Raw genomic sequence first — 26,351 nt, 5'->3', positions numbered from 1 at the left:
AGGGCAGCTGTACTGAACTATCCAAAGGGATATTCTGTACTGTAAAAAAAGCAGAGGAAATGGAAGGAGAAGGGGGACTTTTGTTATGAAAGTGTTTTCCTGAGCAATCACTACACGTACTGAAACCCTGCTTTCCAAGACATGGCTGAACATTGTTTGCTGATGGGAAGCAGATAACAATTATTTTTACCCTATGTTTCTTCAGCCTGCTGGGTTTGGGTTTGTTTTTTTCCCCTTTAATTACAGTGTCCTTATCTCAACCCAAGTCTCTTTTCTTCCATTGTATTTTTCCTCCATCCTTTTGGCGAGGGGGAGTGAGAGAGTGGTGTGGTGCGGTATAGAAAGCAACCACTGCAAATTGAATAGTTACTTGCATATATCCTCCACCACAAAAAAAAAAGTAGAGATGTGTAAAGCCTATCTTTTTTATTCCTAAAACTTCTGTGGAAATTTTAAGGAACCACTTAAATATGATTCTCTTCAAAATGAGGATATCTTACAGGTGAAGGATGTTTACGCCTCTTAAAGTTCAACAGAAATTTGCTATTTTCACTTGGAATAGTGATCAAGAAAGCAAAACAAATGCAGCAATATAAAATGAATAAATACAGAAGTAACTGCTTCAGCCAAAGGTGTAAATTAACGTCTTTTGAAACTAATTCCATCACCACTGCATCGTGAAATAAGATTATTATGGTCCACATCTATTTCTGATAATTTTATGCCTTGTTTAAACCTGATCCGTACTCCAAGTATGTTGTGGTGTTGGTTCAGAGTTTTTTTGTCTTAGTTCTTGTTGAGGGCTGCTGATGCAGTTATGAGACAACGCAGCTACACTGAAGTGCACAGTAATTTTATTAATGTATTTTATGTAAGCTATATATATCCTTTACAAAGGTAATGCCTACAATTAACCTCACAAAACATATCACTAAGTCTGTGCTTCAGAAAAAAATAAGTTGCATTTTAGCATATGAAGAAACTTAGTCTTTTAAGAGGAAAACGGAAAGAGCAATATAGAAGAATAAGATTTACTGAACTGTTTCTGTAATAGCTTAACAGGGAAGAGAATGAAACTAACAAGTCAAATACTTTTTATTAAGTAGATTAGTGAGCATAAAAAACCAACAAACGCCATCCAAATATTAACAAGCTTTGAACTTCAAGCAGTGATATTTACTAATCCTATTTTAAGGTGGGGTGAAAATAGAAAACTAACTCCTCAAAATGTGAAGTACTTACCTGTGGCAAGACATGCATTTTGTAGGAAAGTTTTACTGTGTCATTTCCACAGTTTGCCAAGAAAGCACTTACCTTGCTTATTAATATTTTGAAAATTCAACTGCACACAAAAATAACTATTAGCCCTTATAGGTAGAATATTACAGCCAGCTCTCCTGTGGTTAAGTGTTCCACCAGACGACTTCAGATGGAAGTTTCTACCCATTGCTAAATCAACTCAATGAAGATCTATGCTAAGTACATGCAGAGTTACTCAGAGACATACGTTCCTAAAAACAAAGATACCTATCTCCTCTGGCAAATGACATCTCAGAACTAACAGCTTTGAAACTCATCTCCACACAACCTTTGTTAATTTCCTTCAGTACAGAATCAAAGTTACGCATAAGTTTGTTACACCACTTTCTTATGAGCACACATATCTGTTCACTCACCTTGCCATGTGAAGGCTGCTAACAACTCTTCACTTTGGTTAATATTCTTGTTATGCAGTGCCATATTCACATACACAAAGTAGTTCTAAGGACAGATATTTTCTAATTCTAGGTTTCTTATGCTACCACAGATGAAGCAAAAGTATTCTTCTGTCTCAAAGAAAGCATTCCTCCACTTCACTGGAAACTAGTTAAGTGGCAGTCAGCCAGTCACTGGATCAACCTTCTAATAGGCAGCAGCAGCCATAAAAGGAGGAGGAGTTCAAGTGAAGTAAGCAGTGCACTGCTATTTTTTTCCTTAGATATCAACTACAAATTGAAGCAAATCATATCTTCACCATTCTTTTTAGGAAAAAGTTTCCATAATGTTTTCATACACGTATAGAGAGAGGGAGACAGATACCGATAAAAATCCCTAGTTATGCTTCAAGAATATGATCACCATACTTACTCCCAATTTCAGTCAATTATAAGAAAGATGCAAACTTCAGCTAAGAAGTGATTTGGATGTGATTGTAACTAGATCCTGATTTGCGTTTCTGTATGTCTGCCTGGGACCACCTCAGCATCTTCCTGTAAGTTATTAGGCTCAAAAAATCTCATATGATGACTCCTCTTTGGACAGTTTCTCAGAGAAACATAAAATAAACTGTACTTATCTTGAATATTATGATTTGGCAGTTACAACAGTGTACTTAAATCATCACGATGATGATGAATGGCTTGGGTCCAGCTCCAACACCCTGCCATGGGCAGGGTTGCCAGCAATTAGTTCAAGCTGTCCAGAGCCCAACCTGGCCTTGAACCTCCAGGGATGGAGCATCCACAGAGTCTCTTTGCAGCCTGCTCCAGCACTTCACTCTCTAAGTAAAGAATTTCCCCCTAAAATCTAACCTAAATCTGCACTCTTTTAGTTGAAAACCATTACCCCTTATTCTATCACTACCTAGCCAATTAAATGATAGATTTAACATACAGAATTAACTCTAACTACAAATGTTTTAAATTAATGTGATGCATTTCACATCCAGATTGGGTAACCACACTTGAATCTTACATACAGAAGTGTCTACATAATCCTAAAATGCAAAATTCTAAGATGGACTCATTCAGAAGATTCAGTTTTAGACAGAAATTTACAGTCATAGTTACTGAACACTTTTGAGAATGCCAGGAAAACTATGGCAGCAATTCCAAAGAATTCTCACAAGCAGCTCACTATTTTCACAGAACACATTTTTATAGCTAAAAAGAACTTTTTGCTGGGTGAAGGAGGAAAACAACTTGACTGCCAAATAATATATGGCTTAAAACCCCTGCCTCTCACTGATTGGAAATGCAGGTTCACGTTCACTGAAGAACCTTCTCTTGGAGCTCTGTGCTTTACCACACTGGAAATGCATGCACTGACCAGAGACACATTTGATGTCAAGTTGCTACCAGCACTGACAGACTTTGATTCCACCTCTTTATAAAAAAAACTTTGAGGATAGTACACACCCCACTGACTACACACAATCAATTCAAACGAACTATGAAAGCGTTCATTCAACTCAAAATTCATTTGTTTTTCCAGTTCTGTTATCAGAAACAGGCTGAGCAATAATCATTAAGGCTTTGAATATACTTTCCACAGTTTAAAAAAATTCCAAGAATGAAAGTTCAACTGATAACAAGATTGCTTTAAATTATGGAATACTGTATTTGCAGAAGGCAATATGTTACTTTTATTTAATCATTTGCTATACGCCCTGGGTGGAGGCTGAAAGCACAAACAACAAAAAATCCCTGTTCAGAGGTGGCAAGTATGTGGAAGAGGTAATCATTACAGAGAAACAGTAATCCAAATACCAAGTTCATTCCCCCAGGTGTTCAGTTTTGGGCACCTCAGTACAAAGGGGACACTGAGGTACTGGAGCAGGTCCAAAGAAAGGCAACAAAGCTTGTGAAGGGCTTGAAGAATGCACCCTACAAGGAGAAACTGAAGGAACTGGTGCTTTTTAATCTGGGGAAGAGGAGCCTGAGGGGAGACTTTATTGCTCTCTTCCAGTATCTGAAAGGTGCTTACAGCGAAAGCGGCGTTGGTCTCTTCTCACTGGTGACAGGATGAGAGGAAATGGACTCAAGTTGTGCCAGGGTGGGTTTAGGTTGGATATCGGGAAAAACTTCAAAAGAAAAGGTTGTTAAGCACTGGAATAGGCTCCCCAGGGAGTCACCAGCCCTGGATGTGTTTAAAAACTGTTTGGATGTGGTGCTCAGGGACATGATTTAGTGGAAGGTTGTTAGAGTTAGGGTAGTATGGTTAGGTCGTGGTTGGACTCAATGATCTTAAGGTCTTCTTCCACCTGAGTGATTCTATGATTCTGTGGAAGAAAGAGGACTTAGCCAGTTGCAGAATCATAGAATCCTTAGAGTTGGAAGAGATCTTTTAAGGCCATCTAGTCCAACTCCCCTGCAGTAAACACGGACATACACAGCTAGGTCAGGTCGCCGAGGGCCTGATCCAGCCTCGCCTTGAAAGTCTCCATGGATGGGGCATCAAACACATCTCTGGGCAACCTATTCCAGTGCTTTACCACCCTCACTGTAGAAGACTTCTTCCTTGTGTTCAACCTAAACCTACCCTCTTTGAGCTTGAAGCTGTTTCCCCTTGTTCAAAGAGGGTAGATTTATCTAAAAGCTCTTACAGTGTTTTTCTCTTTTTACATGAAAAACACTTGAAATTATGACATGTAAGCATTTAGGTTTTTTTTTTTCTTCAACCTTTCTATACCATTTGATTTTTAACATATTAATGGTTTCTCCACATGATCTGATGCTATCCATTGTTTTCTTCATGATCTGCTAGCTTTAAGGACTGCTGTAATCACAATTGACTGGTAGCAAAAAATAGTTATTATTTTCAGAACCAGAAGGCAGTGATCAACATTGATCTAATATTCACCTACCTGGCTTTCACACAATTTATATCCGCAGAAGAAACATCTAACAGCATCTTACAAGCAACAGTGACAAAATGCATCAGGGCAAACATCATTAAAAAAAAAAAATAAAAATCATAGCATCATTAATGCTTCTGAAAACAGAATTGCTGCATATGCCATACTGCTCACATCTCATATAATCTAGCACAATTTTTCCCAATTCTTCTTCCCCCTTCATTATGTTTCTGACCTTGTTTCTAAATGAAACCTAATGATCAGGCAGATATGTGACATGCCAGCTCAGCTCTAAGGATGGCAGTCACACTAAAAGCACTTCCTCTCAACTCAGCTTTTTGTTTCACTTGTGCTAAAACGTTCAAATTTGAACATTACACTTTTAACATTAATCAGTTTACATTTTTCTCTTAAATAAATGTAAGAAAAAGAAAAAAAAAAAAAATCCTTCGGCCTGGATATACTCACTCATGTAACGGAAGGTCTCCTCATCATGAACCGGAGAAGAGATTTCAGGAAGATGACCACGGCGGGTAGGAGACTGAATCCAGTCGTGATTTTCATAAAGATACAGAGAGTCCACTCGTAGTTTGTAATCTGGCAACTGTTCCTCTAGCATGCTCACCAACTCTACCTCAGGGAGGTCCTCAGTGGAGCAGACATCTAAAAATGATTAAATGCTAGTAAGAGAACATAACTATAAAATACGCCATGTATTTAGTATATGCTATAGTAGTACAGATTCTATTTACTATACTTTCATAAATCTTCAGTAGATTTGAAAATAATTATTCTGTACTGAACAAATGAGCAGAATACTTATTGATTTAATACTTAATTGATATTAGAATATTTGCAAGTTCCTCATTCCCGAGTTACTGCAAAGCTTCCTGCAAAGCTGTTTTATCCATTACTCCCTCTGATTTCTTCAATACGTGTAATGAGTTTCAGTTTCTATCTTTTCCTGCTTATTGAACTAAAATGGAGATCTACATTTTACTGATCAATTTTGTAAGGTTTCATTGGCTTTAGCAAGATTACAGTTCTCTTTCCTGAAGGAAATTCATATTTTTCTGTTTCTTCCGTTTATGCTTTTGTTTGCCAATTAATATAAATTTTTAAAAAGTGACTAGAAATAGCAACTGAATGCTGCCTTGAAATTGGGCAACTTGTATGTGATAACAATGATAACAATTCTGTTATCATACATCTGGAATCACGATTTATGAAAACACAGTACCTAAAAATTCTGAACAGGAAATTTAACTCATCCTGCTTTTCCTCCTCTTCAATATTATTGAAAAACAAAGCAACACAAACAAAAAAACAAAAAAAAACAAATAAACAAAACAAACAAAAACATTAAGTTGCTAAAATACTGCATTTCAAAGGTATATAATAATTGTCATTTGAACATGCCCACTAAAGATGAAGGCTATCTTCAATAACTTCCAATAGAAGAGATGCCAGTAATGATTAATATGAAACGCAAGGCTGTTTTCAAGTTGGCAATCTGTAAAACACTAGTTACATTCAAGATTCATACCAGAATTATTTCTCCAACTCACCAGAGATGCTCTCCAAGATCCTGTGATCAAAATTCATGAGTCTTTCTTTACAGTTCACTTCTTTGGAAACTGCATTCTGTAGTCAGATTGTGCACTGTCCCTTTATTGCTTTGGTAGAAAGATGGCTTTGGTTTAGAGACAGAGTAATTGACAGCCATCAAGCTACCGAGACGCCAACAAATCAGGCATCAGTTCCCTTCTGTTGACTGGTTCTTATTCCAAATCTCTTAGGACATGCTCATTTCATCTGAGGCACTACTCATCAGCAGGAACATCTATAGGTTATTTCATAAAAGCTGCATAAGATCCTCAGCTCAGCCATAACCTAAAAATAAAACAAAGAGTGCAAGAATTTAACACATTTCAAATGAGATTAATATGACCTCATTTTTTTCAGTCTATTTCTTCTCTGTATCACCATTTAACTCAAAAAAATAAACAATCATTGTAATCCTTAGCTTACACATTACATCATCGTATGTTAAGTGTAGTGTTAAAAAAATGTCTTCTCCACACACTGATAAGATTCTGCTCTGAGCTTTCTATCTCAGCTCTTCTCATGTGATAGATGCTCCAGTTCTTTAACCTCTGCAGGACACACAATTTGTATTGTCTCTTGTACTAAGAGCCCCAGAATTAAACACACAGCTGTACGTGTTTCTCACCATGACTGAGCAGAGTGGAAAGATCACAACCCTTAACCAGCTTGTGATCCTCCTAATGTCACCCAAGATGGCTGTTGACTTTCCTTCTTACAAGGCAATATTGCTGGCTAATGGTCTACTTATTGTTTACCAGAACTCACTAGTCCTTTTTGGCAAAGGTTCTTTCCAGGCTGTCACTTCCCAGCATGTCCTGCTTACATAGTTTTATTCTGAGGTGCAGGACTTGGCATTTGCCTTTACTGAACAAGAGGCAATAGACAAAAACTGAAATGCAGGAGATCCTGTCTGAACATTGGAAGCGTTTTTTGTTGTGGTTTGTTTTGTTGTGAGGGTAACTGAGAACTGGAAAAGGCTGTCCAGACAGACTGTGGAGATATTCAAAAGTCATCTTTTTTGTAGGAAATGGTCCTAAGCAAGCAGCTCCACACGGCTCTGCCTTGAGCAGGTTTGTTGGACTAGATGCCCTCCAGAGTTCCCTTCTAAACTCAACCAATCTGCGAGTCACTTAAGATAGCAATGCAGGTTCATAAGAAGTGCTTCATGTCATCAGATTCTTTAAGTTTTACTTCTCAGTTTAGCAAGTGCTTAAAAACTAAAAGCCTCAGAGCAGTTCTAACTGTGCTTATGATGCAACCATGATTGATAAAAGAAACAATCTCCTCACAAGGCAAGGTGATTTTGTGCTCTGTTTTCCACCAGACATGCCAATGTTACATTCCTTTCCTTGCAAGTCCTTCTTAGGGACTTCAATACACTATTAGACATTAATCAGAAGGAAGAAAAAAACAGAGACCCAAATGTTTAATAGTTCATATTAGCAGATAATGTTAATAGGGAGATGCTTGCAAACAGCCTAAAACTGCATAAAAATGAAAAATTATTGTTTCTTCTGGTTATTCAAGCTTCAATCCTGATACTGTTAGATTGCTGTATAAACAGTGGTTATGATATCTACTCTAAACCATATTAAAAAGCTGCCAATTAGAAAATACAAATCACTCTAAAGGAGAAATGATCAGAGGCAGTTACAAGACAATGCAGTGTTACAGCAGTTGTGACTACAGTTAAGAGCCTGAGGCCAGTAATAAATCAGTTTGCAATGGCAATCCTGCCTCACATATGGGATACGCCAGCGTCCATACAGATGGCTTACCCCAACATCACGTGTTGCATTATTAATGTATACAGTGCAGTTACACAAGGTAGTAAAAGCAGTACAAACAGCTGGAAGGCGTCCCAGAAAATAATCACCACAGGACACATCAAATCAATCCTATTTCTAAGCTGAACTTTTAAGCTACAATTCTCCAATAAATAACTTAATCTTATATTCCTTTTACACAGACATCTCATGGAACCATTGTACACCCATAATACCAATGACCCATAATAAGGTCAGGGGCATATGTGCCTGATAAAGTAGACACAGCGGGCTGTGCCACCTGCACATATTAACAACTGATTTTTTTTGCCTTATTTTTCTCCCCAACCCTCTGACAAAACTCATATTCTTATCCAATTTTAAAAATATTATAAGGCGGAATCCTTCCTTAATCTGGCACTTTTGCAGCTACTATTCTCAACATTTGCTATAAGCAAATGTGAGAGAAGGACTGTATGTGTATTTGTAACTCATCTGCCTTGAGTTTCAAAGATTTCTTAAGCATCCCAGGAAAAACTGGATTTATTACAATAATACATCTCAATAATACTTGTTTTTCTGAAAAGTATATTCACTTCATAACTACATAACACCGGATGATATTTATTTAAGTCAATGTGTTATTTGTATTTGGTTAATCCTATAACAAAATACATCCTCTATATTTATTTTAAACTAAAAACTTGGTAGTCAAAAGGAACCAAAGAAATTATAAGAAAGAACTAAGCAAAAAGCACCATGCTAGGTGTGCTACAGTTATTTGCCCTAACTGTAGAAGTTCATGATAGTGAATGATGAGAAGTTCAGATGTGCGCAGCTGGGATGACTTTAGAAACACACAAGTCACTGTAGAGCAAGAAAAAACTCAGAACTCAGTTGCTTCTTCACAAGTCTGATTGAATCTACCCTTGAGTTTTAATAGTCTAAAAATGAATGTCATTTCCTCTCAAGACTGAGGCTAATCTCTCTTTTATGTAGTCCAAAGCAGAAACAGCATTTCTAGCAGGTCAGTCTCAGTTCAGCCAATCACGGGGAAAAAAGTAAATAATGAGTCGAAGTTTCTAGAGCACCATGCCAATAACAAGCTACTGACTTCAAAGGGCAACCTCATTTGCAACAACCTTGAGAAGTAAACACCGCAGAAATCAATGTCACCACTTTCAAAGTTTCTGATAGCTTTATTCCAGTGTACCATGGGATAACTTCTCTGGAAATTCAACCAGCCAATACACTGCACAGTAAAAGCTCGAAGGAGGTTCCCCGACCCTGTTAGTCTGCCACAGTGCAACTACAGAATTAGTGCAATTACAGAATTATTCCTGAAGCACAGCAAGTTACAACCGTACTTACATCCACATGGATAACACCCTCAACGTTTATAATGTAGCTTTAAAACACACAGCTCTACTATAAGATGGTTAGAAATTCAAATTAAGTAGTTAAGTTGTACAGAGATATGCCCAAAACAGAAGCCAGAGACTTTCTCAGGTATTCTTCTAGTCTGAATAAAAAATAAAAATAAAAATCCCACACAAGTTGGAAAGAGTGAATATGAAAAAGTATCACACAACTTAGGTCCGATATTTATAGTGAAAATGACTAAAACACTAAACTTTTAATGCCTTTGCTAACATCTAAACACTAAATTTAAACTAGTTCTGCCAGACATTTAGAAACCAAATCAGGAATTAAAAGTCAAGTGTGGCATTGACTAAAATCACAACACAAATGAAAATAATTTGAAAATTCTTCTTGTGTATAGAAACAAATTAAAGGGCAAAACACTAAATAAGGTTACTTATTTAAACTGAAAAAAATATCAAAAAGGAAAAAAAAAAAGAAAGTTGTTAATTTGGGGAAATAACTGCTAACTCCTTTATAACTTGACTGAAGCATCTATGCACCTGAAAAGTAAAATAGGACCATAAACTTTTCTTTGGTATTTTGCAATACACAACACCAAGTTACAGAAAAGCAGAAACTTACATTAACCTACTTAAAATGATCTGTGCAGTTCTTTCTACTTTGTCTAATGTCCACTGAGGGCTCAGAGGAAATAATGCTATCAGAGACAAGGAAGAAAACACTTCTTGTTGCCCGAGTTAAATCTAGATGCTGTTCTCTTCACAAATACAATTTATTTTTTGTTCAGATTTGAAAACGAATTGTCTAAAAAGATGTTTGTACAGTGTGTAACCACAGCTCTGCCTTTTTTATCTTCTGCCTCACAACTACATCACAAAACTTGAAGCACTGTAATACTTCGCTGATACCACCTGGCCTTCTGGGCCATTTATCCTTAGAAGAACTGCTCTGATAGACCTGCAGTCGCCTCTGGCTCCAGTACCACACTGTAGTGTCAAAATGCACACACTAAGTGTGTTCTTGCTGCAGATTTCTTTAATTATTTTAAATTTTGAATGCTAAGTGCCTCTCTGTATATTTTATGATCTTCATCACATAGCCTCACACAACTCACTATAATAGAGGATTAATTTAGTTGGCATATATGAGTTTTGTCAGAAAGAGTTCAAGTTAGAGCTAACAGCCATCCCACTTTCCCCTTATAAAAAGGAACAGAGGTTTCTGTCTCCTGTTGGACAATTTATTAACAGTAAAGACATTCAAAGACATTAGTTACGAATTAAAGACACCTTCTGTTCTTATTTTGCTGCACAAAAATGACAGCCCTAGAACTTCTTCCTTTCTCTGTTCCCTCTTTCACAGCCACACATGCCTTTATTAACCACTGAACAGTAAAAAACGTGAAGGACTTGTGCTATAAACTATCAAGAGCAGATCGTGAGTGCAACCACACTGCACAAAAACTACTGATTTAGGACTTTCATTACTTCCTTTTTTCCTATTTTACATAATTGTTAAAAGATTTTATAACAAAATACCATTTCTATTGTTAGTGTACTACATTGTTTTTACAAAAGTGTACTTGCCATCAGTTTTACCCCCATACCCCTCATACACCCATTTCCCATTGATGTTGAAGTCTCTTAGTAATAATTCAATTGAATATGAGAAAAAACAAATAGAATTCAAATTTTGAAGAACAGTTTACATGCAGAAGTTATGCCCTCTGAAGAGAAGCTAACACATCAGACAGCATTATACATACAAACATGAGATACACATGTGTGTATATTTCCATGCTCTCCAAACTAAACTCTCCATCACAGCATTCAGCTATCACAACCACACATTCCATTAAAGCATTGCTATTTCAATATCATTCCATCTTAGAAACAAGGAGACAAAAACGATTTCCTCGAGAACCTGGCAGGAGATCACACTAATTTTTTCTTCAGCAAGTCAAAAAATCTGAACCAAGATTAACTTGCAAAAGCAAGATAGATGGAAGTCTTAGAAAAGTTGAAATAGCCATGACATATTATACAAATGAGTTATTCTGCTCTGTGTAACTGCCGCTCTGAACAAGACAAATGTAAAATGGCAGTTGTGCCATCTTATTTCAGAACTTAATTCTAAAGACTTTCTACCACTAGAGAACTCTGTTACTTCAAATTACAGTGATCTGAAAGCAGAGATGAGCTGCTTTTACAGCAGGAAAGACTAGATAAACAATGTAGGCGTTCATTTCTTCCTGCATAAAAAAAAAAGCTTTCAAAATACTAGCATCTATTTTGACAACATCCAAACTCAAACAGAAACATCCTGTTATTTTCTCTGTTTTCTGTTTGTTGTGAGCAACTGCCTTCTCACCAGCACCTGGAAGGAGTAAATGAGATTTGTTCCTCTGTATAGTTATAGGACGTGAGACAACAGGCCACAACTAACTCAAAGGAGATTTTGACAACAAGAAAGCAATGCCAAAGCAACACTACCTTTCCAAAAAGAAGCCAAATGAACAAGCCAGTTATCCTAGAATGCCAAATTTTATTATTACATTAATATGTTAAGAAAATAATTGTATCAAGTATTAAACACACTGCTTTTTATTACTACAATTGGAATTCTATCAAGTCAGCTAATAACAAGAAAAATATTTTGCATGTCAAGGTTAACGAAACAGTTCTATTCTTGTAGTGAACATGACCACACTGAATTGCAGCCAAAGCATTCCTGGGACTCCTGCTCAGAAGCAGAAGCCAAATCTTCCAACAGTATATAGTAGACTATGGAAGACAAAGGAACACACACACTGAAAAACAAGGATCTGTGAAAGTGAACTTTTTCAATCACAATTACCACTTCCTGTGTACCTCACACCTATATTATTGGGCAGCCATTACTATCCCCACAGAAGCCTACTTAATGCTTGTTTTTCCTCTCATGTAAGAAATGGTATCATTTAAAAAAAATAGGCAAATGTAATCCAAATGATAGGATACTCAAACACTACCAAATCATCATAAGCAATCCTGTATCAGACCATCAAATATAGGGGGTAACAACTTCCAGAAACTAACACAAAAAAATAGAACAAAACCAGAATTCCATATGTATCTCCTGGATGTTTTTTAAACTTGGGGTAGCGGCATCTTTCAGAAGCTGATGTGTATCAAGGAAGCCACAACACGGACCCTAACAGTTCTCTTGTGATCTTTGTTTGGCCTTAAGAAAAGCTGGACACTTTTGCTCCTTGTCAGCCCTGTATCTCCACACACAGCAAAACCAGCCATTCAGTACACACGTATATGTTTTATGCTTACGCATGCATGAATTGTTGCTAAATGAAATTGCTAAATTTCACAGCTTGAGACCACAAACTCAATTGCGTTTACATGCTTGGAGACTGTCTATATCATCCCTACCACACAATGTAGAAATACATGCTTAAATTAATTCTATCTTTGGCAGAAACTGTGGGGGCTCACTACATGAAATAACCATACAGAAAAGAACTGGGAATCAATAAAACTTCCTAAAAGCACAGCCATAACATTCAAATGTACACATTCTTCCAGGTAGACCTCCGGTGGCTTTTTTAATTCTCTTTCTTCAGAGAGAGAGAGAAAAAAAAAGAACTATCCTCTATTTGTTAGTCAGAAAGTATAAAAACATCACACACACTCTTGAAGCAAGAGCTGTACTTGTATGTCATTAAAGGTTTGTTAGAGGCTACCTTAAAAATTGAAGCTTACTGCCTATACTTCAGATGAACTTAAATAATATTTTCCACTAAGATCACTAACATTTTCAGGTTGATGCATAGTTGGATTCAGCCAAGTAAGCAGTTTGAATTTCTTAATATACACTCTAATCACTACTCAGAATTTTAATTGCTACAATTCTAAATTTATTAAAACAAACTAGTCTGATCAATGTGACCCGGCCATCAGAATATTGCTAGCAACCTAACTAGATAACAGGATCTGTCATCTCTTTTGTTAACATCTCTGCAAAAATGCTATTTTGGTAGCTTCCTGGAAAATGTATCAATGAATCACATGTTCATCCTTCCTGAAACACTGCCTTTCAACAGGGTGATATTCACCCCGGTCAGCGCTCTACTATATTAGATGCAAACTAACAACAGAACATTCAGATTTTCCAGCATTCTGCTTCTTAAATCATAATTTCAAATCCTCATCCCAAATTTGATGAACTGATACAGATCTAATAGAGGATGCCATCACTAAAGAGCTCTTAAGTTTCAGGTATATGCAATTTTTTTTTTTTTTAAAGTTACCTTTAGTGTTAGAAGTACAATTAAAAGAAAAAACCTTGAGGATGCATACCTTCAATACAAGAATAAGGTAAACAGCCTACTTAACTGCCCTGAAATGTATTTATACCAACTGCAAGAAAATAGACATTCAAAGCACAGGCAATGTAGACAAGAAACAGGAGGAAAAACGAACGCTGAGTTCATTTAGCCTGGTTGAAAAGCATTATGTACTAATTGTTGGAGGCACATTTCCTTTTTGTTCCTTCAATTCCTCCTTACCAGCCTTCCTCCAAACAGACAAATTGATGCCTCGCTCTATCAGTACAGAGTGCCGAACACCTTCACATCTGAGGTATCACACCAACTGTCTGCACATCTAGTCAGGCTGTATTATGTGTGAGTGGGAACTGGAAGGGAAGGGAAAAAAAGCTTCAGAATTAATGAGATCTAGCTTCCCATGCATTTGTTCTACTGTTCTCCTTCCTCATTTGTCCATCACATCAAACTCTAGGGATGTTAAGATTAGTGCTGGAAACACAAGTAAAGACAACAGATTAACTTCAATACTTTCTACATAGTATTCTTAGCCAACAGCAAAGATAAAAATCCAAATAAATGCTAATAAAATGCATACTTTTAAAATAGAAAGTATGTGAAAGCTAACCTACAATTCACCATGTCTTGTAACATTGTGTTAAGAATTATTTCATAGTATCTGATCCACATTCTCACTGACAGACAACAATAACTCTGAAACATAACAAAAAAGGATGTTTTCAACAGCTTACAGTTGAAGATTACTTTCAATAATAATAATAATAATAATACAAGGGTGCAGCACCATGCAGCATTTTTTCACTGGGTGGCCAACAGGAAAAAAGCAATTACTGCATTTTACTCAGAAGCTCAGAATGCAACGCTGTAATTAAGAAGCTGATGGAACCCAGAGTCGCCTTGCCCTAAAGTCCATACAAAACCTGAGACACAACTGATATTTCGCCAAACTTTGCCTTCTGTGAGCAGAGACGCAGCCCCCCCATATGGAGCCCGTGTGGGTAAGGACACTGTTTCCATGGAACGAACTTGGCGGCACGCTGAAGGTCACGCCACGCACAGCCTGCGGTCGCTGCCATCGCCGCAGCAAAGGTCTGCCATTCGACCGCAGTCAGACACGTATATACTGTAGGCACAAAGCTTGGCATCATACATATCGACGCTACCGCCCAAAAATAAAGCTTAGCATCACATATATCTACGTTACCACCCGAAAAGATCTCCGCCAGCCTCACCGCGAGAACGGACGAGGGCTGCCGCTTGCCTCCCGCTCGAAACAGCGCAGCCCACCCGCAGCCACAGGCCCGCAGCCGGGGCCAGGCCATGCCACGGTCAGCTCTCGCGCTTCTCGACACGCACCCGCTGCATCTCAGCAGCTTGTACTGAGAACTCACAGTGCGCCCATAAGCGGCACAGACACCCCAAATCAGCGCCAAGCAGCGCCTTACCCGCGCTCCCTCCAGAGCTCCGCCTCCCCGCCACCGCCCTGCGCCCGCAGCTGACGGGCAGCCGCTCGCCGTGCAATCAGTCGGCGACCGAGGAAGCGCGACGATGACTTCCGCCCGGCCGTCGCGGAACTACAGGCCCCGGCACGCCTCGCGGTGCGGCCGGGCCACCCGCCGCCAGGGGCCGGCTCGCGGCACACCGGGTCGCTCGTTGCCGAGGCCCCGCCAACCCTCGCAGCTCCGCAGGGTTCCGGGCTTGCGGCGCCGGGTACGAGCGGGCGCTTCCTCACGTCCGTGGGGCTTCCCAGCCGCACTGGGGACCGAGAGGCTCCGAGCCGGCCGCGCCTTTGGAATTGGAGTCGGGGAGCCTGGCGGGCCGGGAGCGGGGTGCGGGGTAGCGCTGTGCCGGCCGCCGCGGGGCTGAGGGAGGCGGGGCGGCTGGGCGCCGCGGGGGAAAGGTGCGAGATGAAGGGAGCTGAGCTAAGGGAGGCTGGAAGCGCTTTTCGCGTTCCGCTCCTTTTGTCGAGGACTTCGAGTCGGTATCTGTCAGAGATCGCTCAACTCCAACCTCTTCAGCCACTCAAACCCACAAGTAAGAGCTGCAGCCCCCCGTCAGCAGAACAGCAGTAACATTGGTGGTACCTGGGCTTTAGGCCTCCACAACTCACGTCTTTCTGGAAATAGATGGAACTTACATCCTAAGCTTCAGCTGAGCTGTGATGATGGTCAGCTCAGCTGTGAGCCGCTGTCACAACCTGCAGTAGAAAAAAAGGCTTAGGTTAGGGACCCAAAGCCATAATGAAAATGGGCATATTAAACAGTGGAATTAAAAAAAAAAAATTAAGAAACAACATTATTAGAACAAATGAGGATTAGGGACACCTCTGCTGCCTGATGATACTCCTGCACAGCTCTGTACAAGTTCTCCGAGGATTTCACCTTAGCATACCCGAGTTACTAAGACATCTTTGCCTTGCCTTTTGTGGCTTACTGTCTCAAGCAACAGAGTAACTAAATTTGTATAATGAAACAAGGTTTCTTTTTCCAGGTATAACAAGGATACTGTAGCGCTGAACTGGCCAATTCAACTGGTCTTGAGGTATCTGCATTTTTTTCCTACCCTACCACAGACTTCTTTGGTGAAGCGGGTAAGTCAAGCAATTACCTCTTAACAGAGCCAAATACCTACTAAGGATCTCTCCATTTTTCATATTTGAAAAGGAATCGCACATATCTTCAAGCATTTTGTTTAGAGTAAGAATAGTAAGGACTACTGGCGGCTTAGTTATTTGGCAGGAGATGGTTGGTTGGTGCTTGTTCACTTTTCAGTGTTGCCTAGATTAAAGAGTATTCATAATATTCATGAAGGATATAATCAAGCTTAGGTCCCTGACTTATAAAATTATTGGGTTTGGATGTAGTAGTTCACCTTTTGAAGTTAACTTTCAAGCAATAATTACATGTTAACATGGAACAACCCCCAGCAATTGACTTCATGTCAGCTGTCAAGCAGGATTGATTCAACACAGTAGAAGACTTCCCTGGGAATCATCAGGTACTTAAAGTAAGTGAGGTAGTCCCACTGTATGCTAGAAGCTGCAATGTGCTTATTACACATAACCATCTCTCTTTGTCCTCTCCGTGTAAGCTTTCAGCGTGTTGGATGGAAAATCTGCTGGAAAACTTGTAGTGATTCTGATCTGTGAGGGAGTTTGAGTGCTGATTCTGTGATCAGTGATTTGATTTTTCTTATTCAAGTTCCCTACAATAGTATTTCTTCTTTCAGTTGTGAAATGTGAAGTGCAATAGCTTCTGGCTGGGTTTGTGAGCTAGTTCAGCTGTGCTTCTTTAAAATAAGCTGTTTTTTTTTTTCTCTTTCTTATGAACTGCTAATGATACACAAATCTATTTCTGTTTTATTTTCTGCACTTATGCAGTTGACTTGCAGTTAAATTGTTTGTTCAGAAATGGTAATAAGATGTCTAAAGTCATGAATTAAAAAGGAAATCTTTAAGTTGGAATATACGTGGCATATCGTTGGTTATGGAGTTTGACATCCATAGGCTGCTTAAAGGCTTAATAGAAAAGCAGGCCTTCCCAGCTCTGTAGAAGTTCTAGTGTGACATAACTGAGAGGAATCCCTCAGTGTCCTCATTTATGAAAAGACTTTTATCGTGGGTTCATGCACAATGTGACATTGCTACTTTAATTGTTCTAGGATCAATGGGTGTATATGACTTTTCACCTCATCTAAAGTGGTTCCATGTCTTGTTTGGTAAGTTTGTATTTGGGAACCCTCAATGGTTGCAACCTTGTTAGCCAGCGACACCTTAAGTTAAACAGCCTGGTGAAATGTTTTGCTTAGGGGGATTTCCACAGTTCTGAGATATTGAAACTTTCTTGTATCAACTTTTGATGCAGGCTGTTTAGTTCCCAGCCTACCATATGCTCTATACTGTTTTTTAACCTCTTGCATGTCTGACTTGTAGCTGAAAAATTTCTGAACTACAGCTTATTTGGGTTACTTCTGTTATTTTTCCACTGCCTTGTTTAATAAATTGCAGCCAGACCACTAATAACTCACTTGTTTCTTTTCTCAAGGACTGTTCCTGTATTCTACGTACACCAGTTGAGTCAATCAGACCAGAAAAGCAATCTCAGAGCAGCAGCCATGAATCCCTGGTAAGAAAAAAAAAAAAAAACAACTAATAATAATAAAAAAGCTTTAACTGACAAAGTTCAGTATGAAGTTGCACATGTGGAAAAAAAGAGTGATCTCATTAGCGAGCACTTAATAAAAATACTAAGAGGAAAAATAACTGGAGTACTCTGGGGCTTCCACTTCAGAAGATGACTGCTATTGACTAAGTATTACTCATAATCTTTTACTAGTTTAAAAACAAAACAAAAAACCCAGTAGCTTATTTGTGCAAGTCTCGGTGTAGTAAATCTCAAGCACCAGCTTGAATATTCCGACTTCAGTACTTGATTTTAGCATTCCAGTTGATGTTATTTACGCATTAATTTTAAACATAAATGCACATAGTATTTCTGAGAACTATGTTTTTCTCCACCATTAGGCTGATTCTGAGCTAGCCTGGATTCCCCCATCTAAAGGAGGGAATGAAACAATATTTTGTTCCTCCAACGTCTCTCATTATGAACTCCAGGTGGAAATAGGTAACACAATAGCTTAAAATAATTCTTGTTCTTGAAGATGCATTCTCTCTGTAGCTATTGCTAACCGCAATAAATATCAAGTTTGGAAAACGTATTATCAGCTGACTAAAACTATTCTTGTTTCTACTGCCCTTATTCTTGAGAAAAATATAGATCGTCTTGTTTCAGTTAGCACTTGCTTTAAAACATAAGACAAATTAACAAATTTTTCTTTTGGTATTTGTGCATTTGGATGCCATTGCCTAAAATCTGTGGCATGCAAACAATAAATACAACGCTAAGTAACATCATAGCTTGTCATTTGGCTAGTTGATTTGATTGTCTTAATGATGACTGCACTGAATCCCACTGTGCAAGCTTAAAATCATAGAGTTATTTGATTTGGAAAGGACCTTTAAAGGTCACTTAGTCCATATTCACTGCAATGATCAGGGACACCTACACCAGGTTGCTCAGAGCCCCATCCAGCCTGACCTTGAATGCCTCCAAGGATGGAGCATCCACCACCTCTCTGGGCAACCTGTGCTACTGCCTCACCACCCCTACTTTAAAAAAAACTTCTAATGTTCAATCAAAATCTCCCCTTTTTAAGCTTGAAACCATTTCCCCTTTTCCATCACAACAGACCTGCTGAAGAGTCTGTCCCCTCCTTCTTGTAGCCCCCCTTTAGATATTGAAAGGCTGCTATCGAGTATCCCTGGAGTATTCTCTTCTCCAGGCAGAAGTGCAGCTCTTGCTCCTCTTGTAGGGGAGGTGTTCCATCACTTGGACTATTTTTGTGGCCCCCCTCTGGATGCTCTCTAACAGGTCCACGTCTCTCCTGCTTATTCTAATGCTTGTGTTTAAAGGGCTGTTAATGTAGATGCATTACTGATGCTGACAAATATTTAAATGTTCTTTGTTCTAAAGACATTCAAAAATTCTAAAAACAGCAGAATCAAGATCTAATTTGTGTATGTATTTTGCCCCAACTACTTAAGATGTTGGTGTGCTTAAAGAAAATATCATGCTGCTATCCACTACAATTCAGAACTGTAAAGTTCTTTAACTACAAAGAAAATTATGTGGTGATTTACTACATTTTCTAATATTAAGGTATCAACTTTTGGTTTCAGGAAGGAGATTCAACAACTTAACTTCAGTCTACCTTGCACGGCATACCCCTACAGGCACACAAGTTGCCATAAGGATCACAGACCTAGAAAGCTGCTCAGAAGAGCATTTGAAAGCCTTACAGGTAAAGCAACAGCACTTCTGAAGCCACTTTTGAACATGTAAAGGTTTAGTAAACCAATGCAGCCTTCATGCTTTTACTGGGCAGTTGAATTCAAATTTTCTCTTCAAAGGAATAGAAAAGGCATGTGCAAGTTTGAAAGATTGCTTTCTGAAGAAACCATTGACAAATGGTTTAGAAATTATCATGGAACTTTACAATTCTTCCTTTGAAACACATTTTGTGCTCTGCATTTAACAGCAAAACTTACGACTGTGAACAAACTAGACTTCAGAAAAATGCAATCACATCCAAGCTATTTGCATATCTATTGCAGCTATGCTCATCATATGCAATTTAGAATAAATACACTGAACAGTTTTTTTTTCTACTGATTATTGACAATTAATGCTTTTAGTAAGACAGTTGTTTTATGATTAATACATCCATTTTCATTTAATTCCATAGAATGAGGTGGTTTTATCCCACTTTTTCCAGCATCCCAACATAATGACACTTTGGACAGTGTTTACAGCTGGTAGTTGGCTTTGGGTCATTTCTCCATTCATGGCCTATGGTAAGAACTGTTAACTACTATTTTGGAGTAAGCAAAAGGACTGATGAAATTTGGGCTATGCAGTTGAGAAGTGTTTTTTTCTGTAAGAAACTCCTCATAAAGAAGGAAAGGGGAGGAAAAAAAAAAGGGGGGGGGGGGAGGGGAAGAGAGAAGAAAAAAAAACCCTAACAGACACACTTTCCCAAAGCACTTGTTTAGATAAGTCTTCTGTATATCACCTTCCTCCCCAGAAAAGATTGACATTTGAACTGCATTAAATTTCACTTAGTCCTAACCCCCACAAAGTACTGAGTAATAAGTGGGAGATGCATTTGATCTTACAGAATAGAAAACTTGTTGGTTTCAGTGCAGGTTTGGCATAGGCTTTCAGTTTGCAAGCATGACATGAGTGCAATCCTCATGATTGATGGATGCTTCAGTTGCATCCGTTAAGTGTTCCTGACGTACCATAGTCAATATAAAGGTGAGAATATCACTCTTGGCAAATGCATACCACAAAAGAGGCATAGAAACAACTTCAAGGTGGCTTGTTAGGTTTAGGGTATTTTTTCCCCGCTGCTTCCAGGTTCTGCTAGACACCTGCTGAAGACTTACTTTCCTGAAGGAATGAGTGAAGCTTTGATAGGGAACATCCTGTTTGGTGCAATCAGAGGATTAAATTACATGCACCAGAATGGCTACATTCACAGGTAGGACATCAGTGCCATAGGTAAGAATCAGATTACAGGATCTACTTGATTAGGAATTTAGTTTCGCTACAAAACCCATACTCGGTTCAACTGTCATCTTCTTTCCTTTTTCCATATATTTCTTATGGCAGATGCAGACAGTACAGGCTGTTTCATTTTGTTAGTTTGTTTTTGAATAATACAGCAGGATAAATAAATCCTTCCTTACTTTACCCTCTTTGCAGGGAAGGAAAGACGACCCTTCTCTGATGTCTGGCAGTCAGTTTTTCTTGCTAACCATCTCTCAGGGTGTATTCAAAAGACAGCTCATGCTAAGTGAGCTTATGAAAATAATCTGTTAAACAAAACTGCATGTAAACTCCCCAATATAAATTAATGAAAGATTTTCATATTTCTATTTTAATAGTGCTTTGAGTAATTTGTCTAACTAAAATTTACCACTTTTTGTTACAGGAATATTAAAGCTAGCCACATTCTGATTTCAGGGGATGGACTGGTTTCTCTCTCTGGCTTAAACAACCTCTACAGTTTAGTTAACAATGGACAAAAGTCAAAGGTGGTGTATGACTTTCCTCAGTTTAGTACATCTGTACTTCCTTGGCTGAGCCCTGAGCTACTGAGACAGGTCAGTTAAAATACACTTCACTCTTCTTATTCCAAGTTAACATGAAGTACTCAACTTCCATCTTACATCTGCTTGTACAAGTGCAATAGAAGCTGTTGAACTGCAACTTAAAAGTTTGTGATTCTCCTAAAGAGAACAGGTTTTACATCTGTTGGCAAGGTGGTACTTACAACTGAATCTGCCTGATTCTCTTCCTGAAAACTAGAGCAGACCCTGTCTTCAGTGCAACATCACAAAAAAAAGCCTGTTTCAAGTTGTTAATTGCCTCAATCCCGATTAGATTACAGAATTTTAGAATTGTGTCTTGACACTGGTATTTGTGTTTCTGTTTGCACCCATCAATGGCTTCTGTGGTCCAGAACAGTTTTATTTCTCCCACAGGATTTGTGTGGGTATAATATGAAGTCTGACATCTACAGTGTGGGAATAACAGCATGTGAATTAGCCAATGGACATGTTCCATTTCAAGATATGCCTCGCACCCAGGTATGATGCTAACCTCCATTTCTACTTCAAAGGACACAGATTATTTTTTTTTCTGTTTTTACATAAAGCATTACTGAGATAAAGCAGTGCTTTCACTGATGAAATAGTGGCCACTTTTAGTTATTTCAAACATGCATGTTTCTTGCTAGAGTAAATAATCCTTTCTCATAGACTCACAGCATAGCCTGAATAGGTCTGTGGGTGGTGCACTTGTAGAACTGCTCTTCCTTTCTACTAGATGCTGCTGCAGAAGCTGAAAGGTCCCACATACTATCCCTGGGATATAAATGCCTTCCCCCATGGGGAATCCAGAATGAAGAATTCCCAATCAGGCGTTGATTCTGGAATTAGTGAGAGTCTGACACGCACAATGACGAGCGAAAGACTACAAAGTCCTGTTTCCAAAACATTTTCCCCTGCATTCTACAACTTGGTAGAACTTTGCTTGCAACAGGACCCTGAGAAAAGGTAACGCTCTGGTGAAAACTAATTTTGTGTCATTTTAGTCTTAGACCAGGTCTAGTAGGGCTTAGGATACAGCAATTAGTTGAATACTGTTACAATCAGAATTTCAGACCAGAGTTTCTACACAAAACCCTACACTTACCTTTGGTCTTGTTATTTAAAAACTGTGTTATCTGACAAAGGAATCATGCTTTTAAAGTTTTGTTCGACTCCATTTAGGCCTGATTTTCTTACAGTATGAATCTGTCTTGTATTGCAGTTAGACAAGTAAAATCAATTTTAAACATGCAGTTTGTTCAAGAAACAATGGCAAACTTAAGTATATGTTTTCAGTATGATACCTCTTCTGACTGAGACAAAATCCCTTGTTAAGCAGAAAAGTAAAAATAAAATCTTTAAAAGTAATCTCATCTCTTTAGTAGCACCCTCGTTACAAATTGTGACACAGAACATAGGAATCCTATGCTGCCTTTCTCATGATTCACATTTGATCACATGCATCAATAACGACACACCTTAAACTGCTTTGTCAGACTAGGCCCTTTCCCAAGACGACTAATTTAACTTTGCAAAATATAATCATATTGTTCATTTTACAATGCAGGCCATCAGCAAGCAGTTTGCTTTCTCATACGTTCTTCAAACAGGTGAGTTCACTAAATTTTTATTAAATGACACAGTTATCAAAAATAATCAAAATAAGTCCTAAAATATTGGAGTGAATTACAAAATATTTAGGTCAGCTGGAAGCAAAACCATCCTGTAACAGCTCATCTGCTTCAGACAACTTTTGTAAAAAGGCACATCATTAGAATAATCTATTTTCCCTTTGATAATGTTGCTATAACTTAGGTCAGCCTAACTGATGAGAAAATTGGTAAATAATCAGGATTTCAAGCAGAAGAATTCCATAGCTAATTCATAAAAGATTAATTCAACTTTCTGTAGAGTGAGGAAAGATAAACCTCTTACCCTGTTTTCAATACTGTAACATGCAAGAAGTTGGCTCTCCGACTTTTACGCGTTTTTAATTAAGTCAGGCACGAGTTCGTACAGATTTTTTTGCAGGCCTCTTTTGATTAACTTTTCTTCTTCATAGGTAAAAGAACAAACACAGAACTCGCTCCTGTCCCTATTACCACCCCCTGTTCAAAACAACAGATCAGAGTTCTTGACGCTGCCCTCGGCAGCAGCTGAGGCTGAACCTGGACGTATTGCTGCAACTCAACATGATACAGCCTGGGAATTCTAAGTAGATACCAAACGATCATACCTCTCTTGTGCTTCAAAGAAGGAAAATGTGATTTCTACTTGCTGCTTTAGTTTGTATGGTTAAAATACGGTTAGACACTGTGCACTTGAAAATGCAGTTAAAGTGGCCATATTCCATTAACTTCATCATATGTTTGCATCAGGAAGTGCAGTATGCCTCATTTTGTCAGATCTCAAGCAAAACTGCATGTAGGAGATAAGAATTCAATTGTTCTCCTCTTTTGAAATACTTAATGTGAGGGTTCCTGCTGTATCTTTACTTTTTACTGCACTTTTTAAGCTCATATTACTGCAGTCCAAGTGCCTTTCTGAATTCAGGCTTTGTCTTTTGTCTACAGCTTTTCTTCAGTAATCTATTTATCTTTCATTGTTGCCTAAATTATCTTAGTGAAGAGTAATGGTCCATTTTCAAGCCTAAATTTGAAACTGCAGAAATGAATTTCTTATACAAATCGTGTTTCTTTTTCCTGCCTCGCAGAAGGTGTGTTGGCCAGTTGACATGCTGTCAGTGTTTGCCCTGAATTAGCTAGCAAGACTTTCCTGCAGTTTCAATACTGCATGTTGACCAAAGAAGCTAGTTGAAAACGCTGTTGCATTTTTCTGCATCCTTAATACAGATCTGTGCTTTTGCATCTTCATTTAGTCTTGCATCATCTTAACTAGCAATTTGAGAACCTCCGATAATGTAAAGGAAGTCTTAAGTTATAACACATATAGGTTAATTTTGAAGACTTGTTAAATGATCTGAAGTCACTGTATGTGTTTTTGTTTATACTGTGTACCAAGAATTATCTGGACCTAATATTGTTTTCTCAAAAGAAGTTACAAGACACATTAAGCTTCATCCGTGTTACTGCTTGCAAACATCTTCTGCAGTCAGATTCCCATGATTCAACTCAGAGCACAAATTCACAAGAATCTGAGAGGTTTCATTGTCTCTTCCCTGAGGAAAAACTGCCCTTGTGCCCACAAAAATCACTAACTTCTCATCTCCCACACTACACCAAGCAACTCAAGCTGAACAAAAGCAGCATTATTTATTTATATTTTTTAAATTAAAACTGCAACCTCATCATGTTTTAGAAAAAGCTGTGTCCCAAGCCATTACTACTTGCTGACATAGGTTCTAACAATAGTGAAAATGTATAAATAGTGAATGGATACATTTCAGTTTTTCAACACACAGAAATTCCACTGTGAAGTGCTCAAATCTGACATAGCTGGGCCTATGTGTAACCAGCCCTGCAAATGCTTCTGCTTTGCCAGCAGCTTCTCTTCAAAGTCTTGAATGCACTGGAAGGCACAAACAATTCTAAACAATCACACTGAAATATTAACAAAATACTTGACACTACTCGTTATGCTGTGAAGGGAACTCATAGTTCAGAACATAATAGGTACAACTGAGCTTAAGAGCCTCTCAATAAACTTACCCTGTCTGCCTCCATATATTTCTATAATTCTTGTACTCCTGTTTTCACCACAATTCAATCATACTAACAGCCAATTCAATCATACTAACAGCTTCTTGTTACTGCAAGAAATGTTTCAGATTTACGTCAGTCATCAGTTAAGAAAATAGTTGTTAAACCACTAAGTTACTCTTGTTAATCATACCAATATTAGCTTGTGGCCTCTTCAGAGAAGACATTAGACTCACATAAACCCCACAGGGTTCTTTATCCCTAACCACTGCAAATCTTGATTGTTTTAAAATAAACTATGTAGCACTTACAAGTATTTTTGTGTAATTGTACACATAAGCCCCAAGTCAAGTAAGTGAAAATGGATATTTTGCACATACTTAAATTGGAGATGTCTAAACGAACATTAGTTCACTTTTGTTTGTTTCAAGAAAGCCTGATGCCAAACATCTCAGGCAGCTGAAGTGCTAGGTTTGCAAGCTTCACTTGAAATAACAGCACTCTACACTCTCTGTAACAATGAACCTGAATACTCATAGCAAAGTGAAGTAAAGCATAGACTGACTTAAACAGACAAATATTCCAGTCTCTGGATTAAGTTTACAGAGATTTTTTGCAGTTCTGCTCATTAACTGTGATACTTTCTTCTAAGAAATAACATAAAATGTGTTAACACAAACATGCGTTAATGCATCAGTTAACACAGTTGTATAATCAATGAATATTAAGGTTATAATTACAAAATAAACAAGAGTTAGGCAAAGCAGATTATAATAACAAAAAGAGAACAGATTGAAAGCTTACCCATATCCTGGGCTCACTTACAAAACTCCAGCAGAGTGGATCTCCAGAAGAGATCCTTCCCCTCTGGTAGCCAGCTCTTAAATGGGTCTAGGAGGGGTGGAGCATGACTTCACCTCTTCCAGCAGCACAGGTGAATTGCCTTCACCTGTGCTCCTGTGGCTGACTCATGGCTCGCCTCAGGTGATCAATCAGATGTTCAGGCCGTGATTCAGCAGTTCCCATACAACAGCAAATGTGTAACCATCATACTGTTGAACTAGTCACGGCTGCATGGCACTGAAAACAAGATACACTGAAAATTAGATACAGTGCTGTGAAGAAGTTTTTGCATACAATTTGTATTTTCAAAATCTGACATAAGTGATCTGCATTGATAAATGCAGGTTGACGGACTTCCTATTCCAAACTGACATGCTTCCAAGCACAATAAAGCTCTAATTTCTCAGAACATCCATGTATTAAC

At 38.4% G+C, this 26,351-nt stretch overlaps 2 protein-coding genes across 11 annotated transcripts in view; one reads left to right on the top strand and one right to left on the bottom strand.

The window, feature by feature from the left end:
* Window positions 1-17,804, bottom strand: part of TRAK2 (trafficking kinesin protein 2) — a 33,054-nt gene extending 15,250 nt beyond the window's left edge. For 3 of the 6 annotated variants that reach the window (XR_006179547.1, XM_042874320.1, XM_042874324.1), the window contains exons 1-3: window positions 15,157-15,215; window positions 6,184-6,508; window positions 5,084-5,278 (exon numbers count right to left, since the gene is read on the bottom strand). Coding sequence is in view for 5 of the 6 variants with exons in the window: in XM_042874320.1 (XP_042730254.1) it covers window positions 5,084-5,278; window positions 6,184-6,220 (232 nt within the window). In the remaining variant the exon portion in view is untranslated. Of the gene's footprint in view, window positions 1-5,083; window positions 5,279-6,183; window positions 6,509-13,933; window positions 14,061-14,943; window positions 14,981-15,156; window positions 15,216-15,795; window positions 15,909-17,737 lie in introns of those variants that run through there. The other 3 variants (XM_042874322.1, XM_042874323.1, XM_042874321.1) reach the window with 3 other exon arrangements.
* On the top strand, window positions 15,339-25,107 carry STRADB (STE20 related adaptor beta). 5 transcript variants are annotated; one of them, XM_042874329.1, is made up of 13 exons: window positions 15,339-15,421; window positions 16,202-16,301; window positions 17,372-17,428; window positions 17,755-17,835; window positions 18,234-18,333; window positions 19,449-19,570; window positions 20,045-20,123; window positions 20,689-20,812; window positions 21,266-21,437; window positions 21,819-21,923; window positions 22,162-22,391; window positions 22,993-23,035; window positions 23,488-25,107. In XM_042874329.1, exons 3-13 carry the CDS (start codon window positions 17,417-17,419, stop codon window positions 23,638-23,640), a joined length of 1,221 nt encoding a protein of 406 aa, XP_042730263.1. In that variant the 5' UTR covers window positions 15,339-15,421; window positions 16,202-16,301; window positions 17,372-17,416; the 3' UTR covers window positions 23,641-25,107. The 5 variants fall into 5 exon arrangements, with proteins under 5 accessions (XP_042730263.1, XP_042730259.1, XP_042730260.1 ...); XM_042874325.1 differs by having other exon boundaries at window positions 20,015-20,123; XM_042874326.1 differs by lacking the exon at window positions 15,339-15,421 and adding an exon at window positions 15,440-15,540 and having other exon boundaries at window positions 20,015-20,123.
* The last annotated feature ends 1,244 nt before the right edge of the window (window positions 25,108-26,351 follow it).

This window comes from Lagopus leucura, unplaced genomic scaffold, assembly GCF_019238085.1.
Source record: "Lagopus leucura isolate 7727_CA_CO unplaced genomic scaffold, USGS_WTPT01 Super-Scaffold_100012, whole genome shotgun sequence".
NCBI classification, from domain to species: domain Eukaryota; kingdom Metazoa; phylum Chordata; class Aves; order Galliformes; family Phasianidae; genus Lagopus; species Lagopus leucura.
The sequence above is the reverse complement of the archived record's forward strand: the minus strand, read 5'-3'. Positions and strand labels throughout refer to the sequence as shown.

Bases quoted from the DNA above. Each gene is read 5' to 3' on its own strand.
- STRADB (XM_042874325.1), top strand. The intron at 21,924-22,161 runs GTATGATGCTAA...CCTTTCTACTAG, and splicing joins AAGATATGCCTCGCACCCAG to ATGCTGCTGCAGAAGCTGAA. The intron at 23,036-23,487 runs GTGAGTTCACTA...TCTTCTTCATAG, and splicing joins CTCATACGTTCTTCAAACAG to GTAAAAGAACAAACACAGAA.